Source organism: Anticarsia gemmatalis, chromosome 20 (assembly GCF_050436995.1).
Source record: "Anticarsia gemmatalis isolate Benzon Research Colony breed Stoneville strain chromosome 20, ilAntGemm2 primary, whole genome shotgun sequence".
In the NCBI taxonomy this organism is placed as follows: domain Eukaryota; kingdom Metazoa; phylum Arthropoda; class Insecta; order Lepidoptera; family Erebidae; genus Anticarsia; species Anticarsia gemmatalis.
The window spans coordinates 1291057-1304307 of NC_134764.1; the positions used below are offsets into that span (position 1 = coordinate 1291057).

The following is a 13251-nucleotide window of genomic DNA, read 5'->3' on the forward strand; positions in this document are numbered from 1 at the left end:
ATGAATGATTTCGATATAGAATTGAAAATGAACCAGAAAAAGAACAGGCTGAAAAGAAAATACTTTTATAGACAGGTATGTTTTATTCGATTTTCGTTGTATTTTTAATATTCATATCTATTTGTCAATTTACACGTATGAAACCAATTTTTAGGCAGCCAAGGTTCTGTTCACTGTGTTTTCTTTCACTTGTCCCCAACCCGCACTTGGCCAGCGGGGTGGACTTAAAGCCTTCCCTCGTTCAGGAGGACGTCCTTGCCCAGCAGTAGGACAGTAAAGGGTTGGATCGACCATGTTTTTTAAAAAGAAGAAGATATTAATACTGAACATTTGTTGTTCTGTTTCAGCTGTTGGTAAATAGCGCAGCGATTATTTGCCTATTCATTCACGGTGTCGAAGTAGGAGCACCGACAGTGTTAGTGCCACAACTGAGACAAGAAGCTAATTCCACTGATGCAGTCACTCCCGAACAAGCATCGTGGCTACGTAAGTTGGTTTCATTATTAACCAAACATCAGTAACATTAAGGCTGTGATGTTACACACCCGAAAGTGTAGACAAGGCGTAATAAATACATCTAAGTTTGGCAAAGTTTGTCCGATGTAATAGGGGGCAAGTCTATTGCCATATATCGGGCACATTACCAAACTCCGAACTACTATTGAGATGATTTCAATTGGCTTGGCTTGTGATCAGGAGTTTATACCTTACTACCTTTTTTACTGCCCCTAGGGCTTCTGATGATACTACTTATCAGAACTCATTTTGTCAATCGTAAGTCTGAAGTTGAACAAAATGAATGAATATGATATTCTACAGATCATATAGAAGAACTTTTTATTTAATAAGAGTTTAATAGCTATATTATATTTATTTTCAGCTGCCATTGCCAGTTACACCGCAGTTCCTGGATTGATAGTACAAAACGCGATGGCTGCGTATTTCGGTAGAAAAGTCACTCATACCTTCGTATCCATTGGCGCTCTAATTGGATTCATTATCTTTTACTGCAGTCCAAATATCCAAGTAATAATGATAGCTCAGTTCTTTCAAGGGGTTTTCATGAGTCCTTATGTATGTACAGTTATAATGTTCATTGCTGAATATACATCTTCAGAGCATAGAGGATTATTTTTAACAATTAAATCTGCAACATTCTTCTGGGGTATTTTGACTTCAAATGTTTTAGGAACATTCTTTCACTGGAAAACTATACCTATGCTTGGAATGGCATGTTCTGTCTACAGCCTCATCGTCGGATATTTTTGGCCAGAGTCACCGCTTTGGTTGGCGAAAATGGGACGTTTTGACCAATGTGCTAAATCTCACAGATGGCTGAAAGGATCAAGTGAAAAATCAGAAAAGGAATTAGAAAAACTATTAGCTGAAAATCAGAATAGCAAAAATAAAATGCCTTTAAAATATCAAATAAACCATACGTTCAAATCGATAATTAAGAAAGAAATATATAAGCCTGTATTGCTTTCGCAACTATTGATAGCTTTGTATGTATTTTCTGGTAAATTAGTATACACAGTATATGCTGTAGAAATACTTAAGAAAATAACTAATAAGACAAGTACAGCATACGCCGGTATGTTGATAATAGATGCAGTGACAATATTCAGTATGTATATCGGCTGTGCATTCGTGAAAGTCTTCAAAAGACGCACTTTACTATTTGCATGTTCCTCAATAGGAGTAGCATTTTTATATATTCTTTCAATTTATTTGTACTTAGTTAAATTTCATGTATTTGCTGAAGATAAATATGTTTCAATTTCTTTGTTAGTAGGTTTTTCTATCAGTATAGGCTGTGGTCCTATGATTATGTCTACATCTATTATAGGGGAGATATTACCAATAGAATCAAGAAGCTTTTCGTTATGTGTGATATTTTTACTTCAAAAAATACTGTATGGAAGTGCTATAAAGTTATCTCCAACGATTTTCTATTACTTTGGGACTCATGGAACATTTTTGTATTTTGGCATATCTTCGACGATTTGTTTGGTATTAATTTATTACTATTTACCTGAAACTAAAGATAAGACTCTGCAAGAAATTGCTGAATGTATGAAAGGCGTTAAGTCTGTAGAAGATAATAGATTATTACCAACTGTAAGAGATAATGTAACTATTGTACCTGAAAATCAGAAGTAAAATAAACTATGGAATACTGTAATTAATTATAATCTGCTATACAAGTTTAAGCTTTGTAATAATGTAATCTGATTATATTAGTATACAATAATGTAGTTTCGTCATTACCAGTAGTCAGAAGATTGAAAGTCTGACAACCAGTCTTATCAAGTGGTATCGTGGTATAACCCAGGTAACTAGGTTGTGGAGGTCCGACAGGCAGTATATTAGTATTTTTCCCGGAGCGACGTATGTACTAAGACTGGAAGCCAACTCTAATTTAGTTGAAAAAAAGGGTAGGATGAAGAAGTTTAAAGTGATTTATTATAAAAACACCCATCAGAATAAAAATAAAAATTACAAGAAGCATTTTTATTTACGTAAACCAGAAGAATTCCTTGTAACCTGATTTCAAAATGGTGCAACAACACGGTTATTTTTATTTGAACGAAGAATATCCTGGTAGATGGATCGGACGCAGTGGTTCAATTATATGGCCCCCTCGTTCCCCCGATCTAAATCCAGTAGATTTTTTTACTAGGAATGCATAAAAGAAAAAGCCTATTCGAAATCAATACAAAATTTATCAGAACTTTGCCAGAAAATTAACACAGCGTCAGAAGAAATAAATGCAAGGAATTCTGCACAACACTTACGACGAGGAGTTCACTTTGATGAGTTAATAATAAAATTATTTTGAATAGATTTACCAATAGGTCAATCCGTTTTAGGGGTCCTTTGGAAATAGTACAAGACACTTATTGTGCTACCTAAATGACCTACAGACTTGAAAGTTTGGATTTTAATTTCTTATTTTACTGACTTCGTGAAGGTTAAGTAGAATTTTATCCCATTGATTCCATTTCTGTGGGAATTTTGATCCCATCAATCCCATGCAATCCTTGTCCTAACAGTTACAATCATATTAAAAATGGGTTATACAATCTGGTTTAGTTAAGCAAAAGTTATGCGTATACATTCCCGGGAATCATTTTTATTTCTATACTAGCTGACCCGCGCAACTTCGCTTGCGTCACATAAGAGAGAATGCGTCATAATTTTCCCCGTTTTTGTAACATTTCTCGTTGCTACTCCGCTCCTATTAGTCGTAGCGTGATGATATATAGCCTATAGCCTTCCTCGATAAATAGGCTATCTAACACTGAAAGAATTTTTCAAATCGGACCAGTAGTTCCTGAGATTAGCGCGTTCAAACAAACAAACAAACAAACAAACTCTTCAGCTTTATAATATTAGTATAGATGTAAGTACATAGCTTGAAATAATTTTTGTACGGAACTTCGGCAAATATTAGTTTTTTATTCGAATGCTCACAAAATGAGTAGATAGTTAAAAAATAACTAGATTATCAAGTTTTTTTATGCTTCCATAATAAATATATTTGCATCAATTAAGTGCTATTTTTGCATGGTTGACTAGCTTAGCACAGTATTCATGGGTACCCACGAGAGTAATGTAGTATTTTTTAACGAATAAAAAATCAATCTAAAGTCTTAAAGGAATCAAGATGAATGATTTCGATATAGAATTGAAAATGAACCAGAAAAGGAACAGGCTGAAAAGAAAATACTTTTATAGACAGGTACGTTTCATTCGTTCACTTATTAATATTGTATTTTTAACCCCCGACGCAAAAAGAGCGGTGTTGTCGAAGTGTCTGTGTGTGTGTCTGTCTGTCTGTGGCATCATAACTCCCGAACGGATGCAGTGATTTTAATTTAACTTTTTTTGTATTAAAGGATACTTATGTGCGAGCGTTCTTAGACATTTTTTGAAAACAATTTTTTGGGCATACAAGGTTTCTTCACAATGGTTTCTTTCACTTGTCCCCAACTCGCACTCGGTCAGCGTGGTGAACTCAATGCCTAATTCTTCCCTCGCTTGAAAGGAGACCCTTGCCGAGCAGTGAGATTTCAGATTCCTATGCTACTAGCCCACGTTTCTTTTCAAAATTTCCAAATACTCTTAAAATATCCAAGAATGCTCGTAGCCATGCAGGTGGGCGATTGAAAAAAAATCAACCAAATCCTTAAACGCATATTTTTTTAGAAACAAATCCTGCTGCTAGCCATAAAATGAATAACAATATCTAACAATTGATTTTCAGCTGCTGATAAATAGTGCAGCGATTATGTGTTTATTCATCCTCGGTGTGGAAGTGGGAGCACCGACAGTGTTGGTGCCACAACTGAGACAAGAAGCTAATTCCACTGACGCAGTCACTCCTGAACAAGCATCATGGCTACGTAAGTTGGTTTTATAATTTACCGAAAACGCAAACTGAATATTTTTTTATTCAAAGTGCATAGCTTTTTACATTGTTTTTTTTTCAGCTGCCATTGCAAGCTACACCGCAATTCCTGGATTGATAGTACAAAACGCGATGGCTGCGTATTTTGGTAGAAAAGTCACTCATACCATCGTATCCACTGGCACTCTGATTGGATTCATTATCTTTTACTGCAGTCCAAATATCCAAGTAGTAATGATAGCTCAGTTCTTTCAAGGGATTTTCATGAGTCCTTATGTATGTACAGTTATAATGTTCATTGCTGAATATACCTCCTCAGAGCATAGAGGATTATTTTTAACAATTAAATCTGCAACATTCTTCTGGGGTATTTTGACTTCAAATGTTTTAGGAACATTCCTTCACTGGAAAAGTATACCTATGCTTGGAATGGCGTGTTCTGTCTACAGCCTCATCGCAGGATATTTTTGGCCAGAGTCACCACTTTGGTTGGCGAAAATGGGACGTCTTGACGAATGTGCTAAATCTCACAGATGGCTCAAAGGATCAAGTGAAAAATCAGAAGAGGAATTAGCAAAATTATTAACTGAAAATCAGAATAACAAAATTAAAATGCCTTTAAAGTATCAAATAAGCTATATGTTTAAATCGATAATCAAGAAAGAAATCTATAAGCCCATATTACTATCGCAACTATTGATTGCTTTGTATGTGTTTTCTGGTAAATTAATATACACAGTATATGCTGTAGAAATACTTAAGAAAATAACTAATAAGACAAGTACAGCATACGCCGGTATGTTGATCATAGATGCAGTGACAATATTCAGTATGTATATCGGCTGTGCATTCGTGAAAGTCTTCAAAAGACGCACTTTACTATTTGCTTGTTCCTCAATAGGAGTAGCATTTTTATATATTCTTTCAATTTATTTGTACTTAGTTAAATTTAATGTATTTGCTGAAGATAAATATGTTTCAATTACTTTGTTAGTAGGTTTTTCTATCAGTATAGGCTGTGGTCCTATGATTATGTCTACATCTATTATAGGAGAGATATTACCTATAGAATCAAGAAGCTTTTCGTTATGTGTGATATTTTTACTTCAAAAAATACTGTATGGAAGTACTATAAAGTTATCTCCAACTATTTTCTATTACTTTGGGACTCATGGAACCTTTTTGTACTTTGGCATATCTTCGACGATTTGTTTGGTATTAATTTATTACTATTTACCTGAAACTAAAGATAAGACTCTGCAAGAAATTGCTGAATGTATGAAAGGTGTTAAGTCTGTAGAAGATAATAGATTATTACCAACTGTAAGAGATAATGTAACTATTGTGCCTGAAAATCAGAAGTAAAATAAACGAAAGATAAAACTATGGAATACTGTAAATTATCATACTCTGGTATATAAGTTTAAGCTTTGTAATTATGTAAACTGAATATATTAGTATTTTATGTAGCTTAGTCATTACCGGTAGTCAGAAGCTTGAAAGTCTGACAACCAGTCTTATGCCTTGATCACACGTACCGAGCAAACGGTCGAGACAGTAAAATGTTTCTAAACCACGACAGTATAGTAAGCGAGTAGCTGTTCACACACGTTTTGAAATCAGCACAGTCAGTTCAGTTCTATTTAAACTAGGTTGTGGAGGTCCGATAGGCAGTCGCTCCAAGAAAAATACTTGTATACAGCGTTATCTACTAAGACTGGAAGCCGAGTCCAATATAGTCGAATAAAAGGGTAGGGTGAAGAAATTATTAATGTGATCTATATATGTATATAAAAATGAAACCCGTTTTTCTTGGTGACGGCATCACGCGTGAATAGCTGGACCGCTAATCGCTTTACTAATTCTTTATGTGTTGTATTTGTTATTATTAGGAGAAGGTTCTTACGGAAAAAATATTAAGAAAATCTCTCAGAAATATTGAAAAATAGACATTTAATTTTGCATATTTTAGGCGGTACGAAGTTCGCCGGATCAGCTAGTTTATTATATTATTAATTATACTATTAAAACACTCATCAGATTAAAAATAAATATCAGAAGTAGCATTTTCATTTACGTGAACGTCATTTTTGGAAAAATGCTTTCAATAAGTGTTTAAGCATGTAGAATTCCCTAGCAAATATTTTATACAATAAATAATATAATAATTATATATTTAAAAATATACCAAACTCGTAGTTGACGAATAAAATATGCAATTATTTTTATTTTTTTTATTTTTATTATTATTTACCAGAAATCAAGATAAGACACTACACGAAATTGCAAAATGTATGAAAAATAAGACGGAAGATGATGTCTTAATTTTAAGTAAAAATGTATCTTTGATCTCTAAATAGAAGTAATTAAATATGGAAATAGCCACTATGTTATCTTGTACTTAATTTAAGGCCTCATTGAAGTCAATATTTAACTGATAGCTAGTCAAATTAACACCAATTAACTAAACTAACAATTAGATTGCAGATGATTTTGTTTTTCTTTTTTTTTAAGCAGTGATAGCCGAGTGGTATAAGAGGCAACACACCAATGACTTTTCGAAGTTATGTGTGTATTAGAAATAATTATCACATGCTCCAACGGTGAAGGAAAACATCGTGAGGAAACCTTGCATGCCTAAAATTTGTTTAATACATTTATTAAGGGCATGCAAAGTCCCCAACCCGCACTTGGCCAGCGTGGTGGACTCAAGGCCTAACCCTTTCCTAATTACGGGAGGAGACCCTTGCCCAGCAGTGGGACAGTAATGGGTTAAATTTATTTTATTTATTATATTTTTTTTAAAGACAACTCCCGCACTAAGACTTGCTGTTGTCGCGAGGACTTTTAAAACATACAAACAATGGACACAAAGTACAACCAGACCCAAAACAATTATTTGTGAATCACATAACTACGAAAAGTCATTGGGGTGGCGCCCGGGTTTGATAGTGCGACCACTTGCGTGGGAGGTGCCAACTTCAACCACTAACTTATTATTATCTTAACTATCATTAAAGGCGGAAACAAAACAAATAAGTATTTTTCAGCTCCTATGACCACACAATGTGAAGATTGTCATATACACATTGCTGAAATTATTATATAAGGCGTTTTATTGACTCAATGCAGGGCTCTTTTTTAGTACTGCTTTTCGCAATATGAGCCCTATGTAATAAAGGACTGATAGGCGTGGCAGCTTACTATACTATGAAAAATATTATAATAAAAGTTAGAAAAGTACAAAAGCATTTTGCGCGACCTGGGAATTGAACCCGAAGACATCGTTTTCAGCAGCCACATACACAACTATACTCAACAGAGTACAAAAGTACAGTCTCAATCAGCCTAGCCTTTCTTTCTATGTTGGAGTTGACTTCCAGTCTTACCAGATGCAGCAGGATACCAGTATTTTACATGGAGCGACTACCCATCGAACCTTGATAACCCAGTCACCTGGGTTATAACAAGATACCTCTCGGTAAAACAGGTTGTCAGACTTTCAACATCCTGACTACTGGTAACGACTGTCAAATATCTTTGAAAATTAACCCACAATTGAACGTCACTTCTGAAAAACGGAGGAACTCGGTATGTAAAATATGGTCACCCATCCACGGAACAACCTCGGCATGCGTCGCTTAACCTAAGAAATTGATCCGCTCGGCTGTTATCACTGAAACCAAGCTCTTGACAGTAGTACAGTCTGACAACAATAAAAAAATCGTGACAATGCATTTATTACTGATGATTACTTATTTTTATTGCTGACTAGCTGACCCGCGCAACTTCGCTTGCGTCACATAAGAGAATGGGTCAACATTTTTCCGTTTTTGTAACATTTCTTACTGGTATTCTTCTCCTATTCACGCTACGACTAATTATTAGTCGTAGCGTGAATAGGATATATAGCCTATGTCCTTCTTCGATAAATGGGCTATCTAACAGAGAAAGAAATCTAGTCATTTTTTGAAATCGGACCAGTAGTTCCTGAGATTAGCGCGTTCAAACAAACAAACAAACTCTTCAGCTTTATAATATTGGTATAGATAGTAGGTATAGATGATTCACTGTTATATTAGTATTAGTTTGTTTTACAATGTTTCAAATATATTGTTTTGCTTAGTTTAATGTTAGTCTTGCGATTTTATTTATAGCAACACACGTTTTGTATGAATCAAAGAAAAGAACTAAAATATATATATTATCTTATTTCGGTAAGTTAATTTCAGTAATAATTTCAGTTTAAGTTGGCACCTCTAACGCAAGTGGTCGCAGGTTCGAATCCGAGGCAACACATTAATGACTTTTCGAAGTTATGTGTGTATTAGAAATAATTATCACATGTTCCAACGTGAAGGAAAACATCGTGAGGAAACCTTACATGCCAAAAATTTATTTAATACATTTATTGAAGGCATGCAAAGTCCCCAACCCGCACTTGGCCAGCGTGGTGGACTCAGGCCTAATCCCTCCCCCTCGTTTGTTAGGAGACCCTTGCCCTGCAGTGGGACAGTTATGGGTTTATAAAAAAGAAAATCAGTAATAAGAATTATGTTATAGTTTTTTTTCCTGGCGATATCTGCGTTGGAGTTTGTTTATAATAAACCTGGTATTTTAAAAATTTGTTCAGGACGACCCAAAAACCAAACCAAGAAAAATTGAAAAATGTAGCAGATAATTGTAATTGATTTTTGTTAATTTTCAAACCTATTAAAATACATTTTTCCCACAAATCACATATGGCAAAGCACACCTCTAATAAATAGGGAAATACTATCTATTATAGTAACCTTAATATCTGAAAAAAGTCTGCAAAGATTAAATATTATCAATTAGGCCAAAACTACTGAAAAATCGATGGTTATACAAACAGTTTACAATCTGGATTAACATTTAAGACACTTCTAACCCCGAGAAAGTTTTATACACACGGGAAAAATCGCAGACAGAAACTAGTAAAGTTATAATTAAAACAAAACATTGACACGTGAGAAACTTAAATTAGAAAAAGGTTGTTTTTTTATGCAAATTGTCAAACTTTTGTTTTTAAAAAGATCTATTGTACAAAAACCCTCGAAAACATTTATGCATAAAGGCACATTCCTACTGACAGTCAGAAAATTAAGGGCCGGTTTAGCAGTTTAGATTTTTTTTTAAAGACATCTCCCGCACAAACCATTGCTCTTGTGTCGCGGGGACTTTTACAAACATACAAACAACGGACACAAAGTACAACCAGACCCGAAACAATTAATTGTGGATCGCACAAATAATTGTCCTGTGTGAATGGAACCCACGACCTCCCGTCGCAATGGTAGCGGTGTAGTGATCTAAACCACTGCGCCATGAAGGCAGTCGAATAACTGTCAGATAAGCCTATCTGCTGGATAAAGTGACAGCAAATGTGTGAGTCAACAGCTGTTAACTTTATTCATCATGTCATAAACTATATGATAGTTATCTAGAAGTCATGTAACGGGGACTAAATAAGATATCCGTAAGTAATAAACGTGCAGGTTGCACGTTTATTACATACGGATATCTTATTACAGTTCTAAAGGTAAAATCTATTAGTTAATATCAATAGCACTTTGCCCGATCCGGGAATCAAACCCGAGACTGAGTATTTCATACAGTTCTGCCTTCACCTACGGGTATAATAGACGTGATATGTAGAAAAGAAAGTTTCTAAAAAACAAGCTCGAAACGTTGGTCAATACAAAATTGAAATAGTAAATTTTTTTAGGAGATCATTCATCAGTTCTTAAGCCATAACATTTATTTATGACCACCTTACACTAACAGTATCTACTACACATGTACATAAGTTATAGGTACATTAGAAATTTCATAACAAAATATTTACTTACTATCATATATCTCATATATTATTATTTTCATTTCATTTCATTTCATTTCCTTATTTGACCGCGCCCTAAAGATGCTCTTTTAAGTTTTAAAGGTGACAACTTGATTCTCTTTCAGTTGTATGGACCACAACGTGTTCAAATCTTGACAAAACATGTCTTTGTGTGGAGATATTGATAGCCAAAACAAGAAATTCGAATGGATTCATTTTTTGAGACAGGTACATTTGTATTTTCTATTCTTAAAATTTGAGATGGCACGTCTTATGAAATGTATTTAAGTAGTGTTGTGATAGTGGTATGAAATTATTTATTTTCAATTAGAGCTACTTTTTCTACTGTCTTAATTTTGTTTGAAGTGTCATTTATTTATTTATTTAATATCTCGGTAGATTCTGTTCTTGAATAGAGTTATCTGTGAACATCTGCCCTTAAAAAGCTATATATAAAAACGTAAGAAAAAAAGTAAGAATTGCTGTGGGTAAACTTTAGCAAATAAAAATAAACTTATTGAAAACACCAACTAAATCTGAATCAAACATTTTAAGGATGTTCTCGTTTTGTTTTAGAATACAAAACTTGACTTCCAGTGATTGACGAAGTGGTGGCAGTGGTGTGGTGAAAAGGTGTTAACTAAAACGATTTTTTTTCTTCTTGATCCTCAGTTGCTGATATGCAGTGGAGCATTTTCTTCTTTCTTCGTAATGGGCTTGAATACGGGAGCACCGACAGTGTTGGTGCCACAACTGAGACAAGAAACTAATTCCACTGATGCAGTCACTCCTGAACAAGCATCATGGCTACGTAAGAAGTTTGTCTTTGAAATCTTTTTTTCTATGGTATTTCCATTTGATATTTCTTTAACACAGTTCTTGAGGATTAAATTTTGTCTGCGTATTTAAAAAGAAATTGATCTTTAAGTGAGACCTTAGCCCAGCAGCGAGACAGTAATGGTTATTTAATTTATGGGAGGATAATTATCGATCGTCTGTGATGTAAGAGAAAGTACTTTCTTTAATTTGTCATTGACGATACTTCATCCTAAACTAAGTGGTCTTAATACTAAAAATAAGATTCTTATTTGACCGCATGCTCTTATTCAAAAACTAATTATTCTCTTTTTTTGTTTTCAGCGGCCCTCTTCGCCTTCTGCGGGTTACCATGGGTATTCATTCTACCAATTTCCGCAACATATCTTGGCAGACGAATAACCCATAGCATCGTCAGCATCAGTTCTTTGATCGGCTTCATCATGTGCTACTGCAGTTCCGACATCAAGCCAATCTTGATCAGCCAAGTCTTTCAAGGGGCTGTCATGGGCTCCCACATGACAATATTTATTATGGTCGTTACAGAATATAGTTCTAAAGAATACCGAGGTATGTTCCTCACTTTCAAATCTGCTACTTACTTCTGGGGTGTTCTAGTCGCTAATACCATTGGTACTTTCTTTCATTGGAAGAATATTCCGTTGCTTGCTATAGTTTGTTTAGCATACAACCTTGTCACCGTTTATTTCTGGCCAGAGTCCCCGCTTTGGTTGGCTGATAAAGGACATTTTGATAAATGTACTAAATCCCATAGATGGCTAATAGGATCAAGTTCGAGCTCAGAAAAAGAATTAGAAAAATTAATAGCTGTTAAGTTAAACGATAAAGTAAATATTTCGTTAAGATTTAAAGTGTTAAATATTGTGAAAACAGTTAAATCAAGACAGTTTTATAAACCATTGTTATTAGCTATTTTGATAAAATCATTGTACACATTTTCTGGTAAATTAGTATACACAGTTTATGCTGTAGAAATTTTGAAAAAGATTACTAATAATACTTCAGCGGCTTACACAGGTATGTTGATTATAGACGCAGTTACAGTATTAAGTATGTATGTGGGTTGCGTGTTTTCTAAATTATTTAAACGACGTACTTTGCTCCTTACTGCTTCTTCTATAGGAGTTACATTTTTGTTTCTACTCTCTCTGTATTTATATTTAGTTAAATTATCAGTTGTTTCTGAAAATAAATACATATCTATATTGTTATTGGTAGGGTTTTCGGTAGCAATTGGATGTGGTATTATGATATTATCTTCATGTATATCAGGTGAAATGTTGCCGATAGAATCGAGGAGCGTCTCATCTTGTGCTATGGGACTAATATATTTATTTTTCTACGGCACTTCAGTCAAAGTTGCTCCGTATCTTTTTGCGACTTTAGGCACTCATGGCACGTTTTTCTTGTTCGGTATATTTTCAGTAATATGTTTGGTGTTAATATATTTTTATATACCAGAAACTAAAGATAAAACTTTACAGGAGATTTCTGATTGGATGAGAAATATAAAACCGGTTGAGGAAATGAAGGAATTGCTACCTGTGAAAAGTAATGTCACTATTGTTCCAAAGAAACAAAATTTGGAAGAAACGTCGTAGCTTGTTAAGTAATTTTCGATTAAATAACAATCTAGATAAAAACTTTTTTATGTATTGAGACCTATAAATAATGTGCCGCCTTTTTTGTTAAAATAAGTACAAAAAACAAGAGGAGTAAATCCATATTCTGTTTCAACCTACGTTGCGAAGGATACGTATTGCTTAATGTGCAGTATTATGCTAACTGAAATTATGATAATAGTAATTTGGTAATTATATTACTTATTCATTTTCCATGGAGTTTTATTACCCAATCATAAGGTTAAACCCAAATAAAAAGACGTTATATAATTTGCTTATATTTTTTTGAAAAGAAAGACATTTGGGATCGAGAATCTTTTTAGTAACATGCAAGAATGTCTTCAAATGCAATAAAAATAAGTCTAAAATTATAAACAGGTATTTCGTCCAACACAGTTATTAGTATTATCTACCGGAACATTAAAATATCTAATTAGTATTCTGGTTTTGCCTTTACAAATGTCAAAACTATGTACTATGTGTCGAATGCGTATTATGACACAGATTGTATTTTT

The 13251-nt window shown here is 34.1% G+C and overlaps 2 protein-coding genes and 1 long non-coding RNA gene across 4 annotated transcripts; all 3 read left to right on the forward strand.

The window, feature by feature from the left end:
* On the forward strand, positions 1 to 2163 carry LOC142981860 (trehalose transporter 1-like protein). The gene is made up of 4 exons (XM_076127997.1): positions 1 to 75; positions 348 to 486; positions 881 to 1807; positions 2048 to 2163. Exons 1-4 carry the CDS (start codon positions 1 to 3, stop codon positions 2161 to 2163), a joined length of 1257 nt encoding a protein of 418 aa, XP_075984112.1.
* A 1443-nt stretch (positions 2164 to 3606) lies between these two features.
* On the forward strand, positions 3607 to 6636 carry LOC142981646 (uncharacterized). Its single transcript, XR_012959943.1, has 3 exons — positions 3607 to 3745; positions 4271 to 4409; positions 4497 to 6636. It is a non-coding gene; the product is annotated as an uncharacterized LOC142981646 (long non-coding RNA).
* A 1922-nt stretch (positions 6637 to 8558) lies between these two features.
* On the forward strand, positions 8559 to 12857 carry LOC142981786 (facilitated trehalose transporter Tret1-like). 2 transcript variants are annotated; one of them, XM_076127890.1, is made up of 4 exons: positions 8559 to 8631; positions 10403 to 10505; positions 10950 to 11088; positions 11418 to 12857. In XM_076127890.1, exons 2-4 carry the CDS (start codon positions 10440 to 10442, stop codon positions 12713 to 12715), a joined length of 1503 nt encoding a protein of 500 aa, XP_075984005.1. In that variant the 5' UTR covers positions 8559 to 8631; positions 10403 to 10439; the 3' UTR covers positions 12716 to 12857. The 2 variants fall into 2 exon arrangements, with proteins under 2 accessions (XP_075984005.1, XP_075984006.1); XM_076127891.1 differs by lacking the exon at positions 8559 to 8631 and having other exon boundaries at positions 10390 to 10505.
* Positions 12858 to 13251: the final 394 nt, after the last annotated feature.

Bases quoted from the DNA above. Each gene is read 5' to 3' on its own strand.
- LOC142981860 (XM_076127997.1), top strand. From the start codon at position 1: ATGAATGATTTCGATATAGAATTGAAAATGAACCAGAAAAAGAACAGG. The intron at 487-880 runs GTAAGTTGGTTT...ATTTATTTTCAG, and splicing joins CGAACAAGCATCGTGGCTAC to CTGCCATTGCCAGTTACACC. The intron at 1,808-2,047 runs GTATAGGCTGTG...CTGAAACTAAAG, and splicing joins GTTAGTAGGTTTTTCTATCA to ATAAGACTCTGCAAGAAATT.
- LOC142981786 (XM_076127890.1), top strand. From the start codon at position 10,440: ATGTCTTTGTGTGGAGATATTGATAGCCAAAACAAGAAATTCGAATGG. The intron at 10,506-10,949 runs GTACATTTGTAT...CTTGATCCTCAG, and splicing joins GGATTCATTTTTTGAGACAG to TTGCTGATATGCAGTGGAGC. The intron at 11,089-11,417 runs GTAAGAAGTTTG...TTTTGTTTTCAG, and splicing joins TGAACAAGCATCATGGCTAC to CGGCCCTCTTCGCCTTCTGC.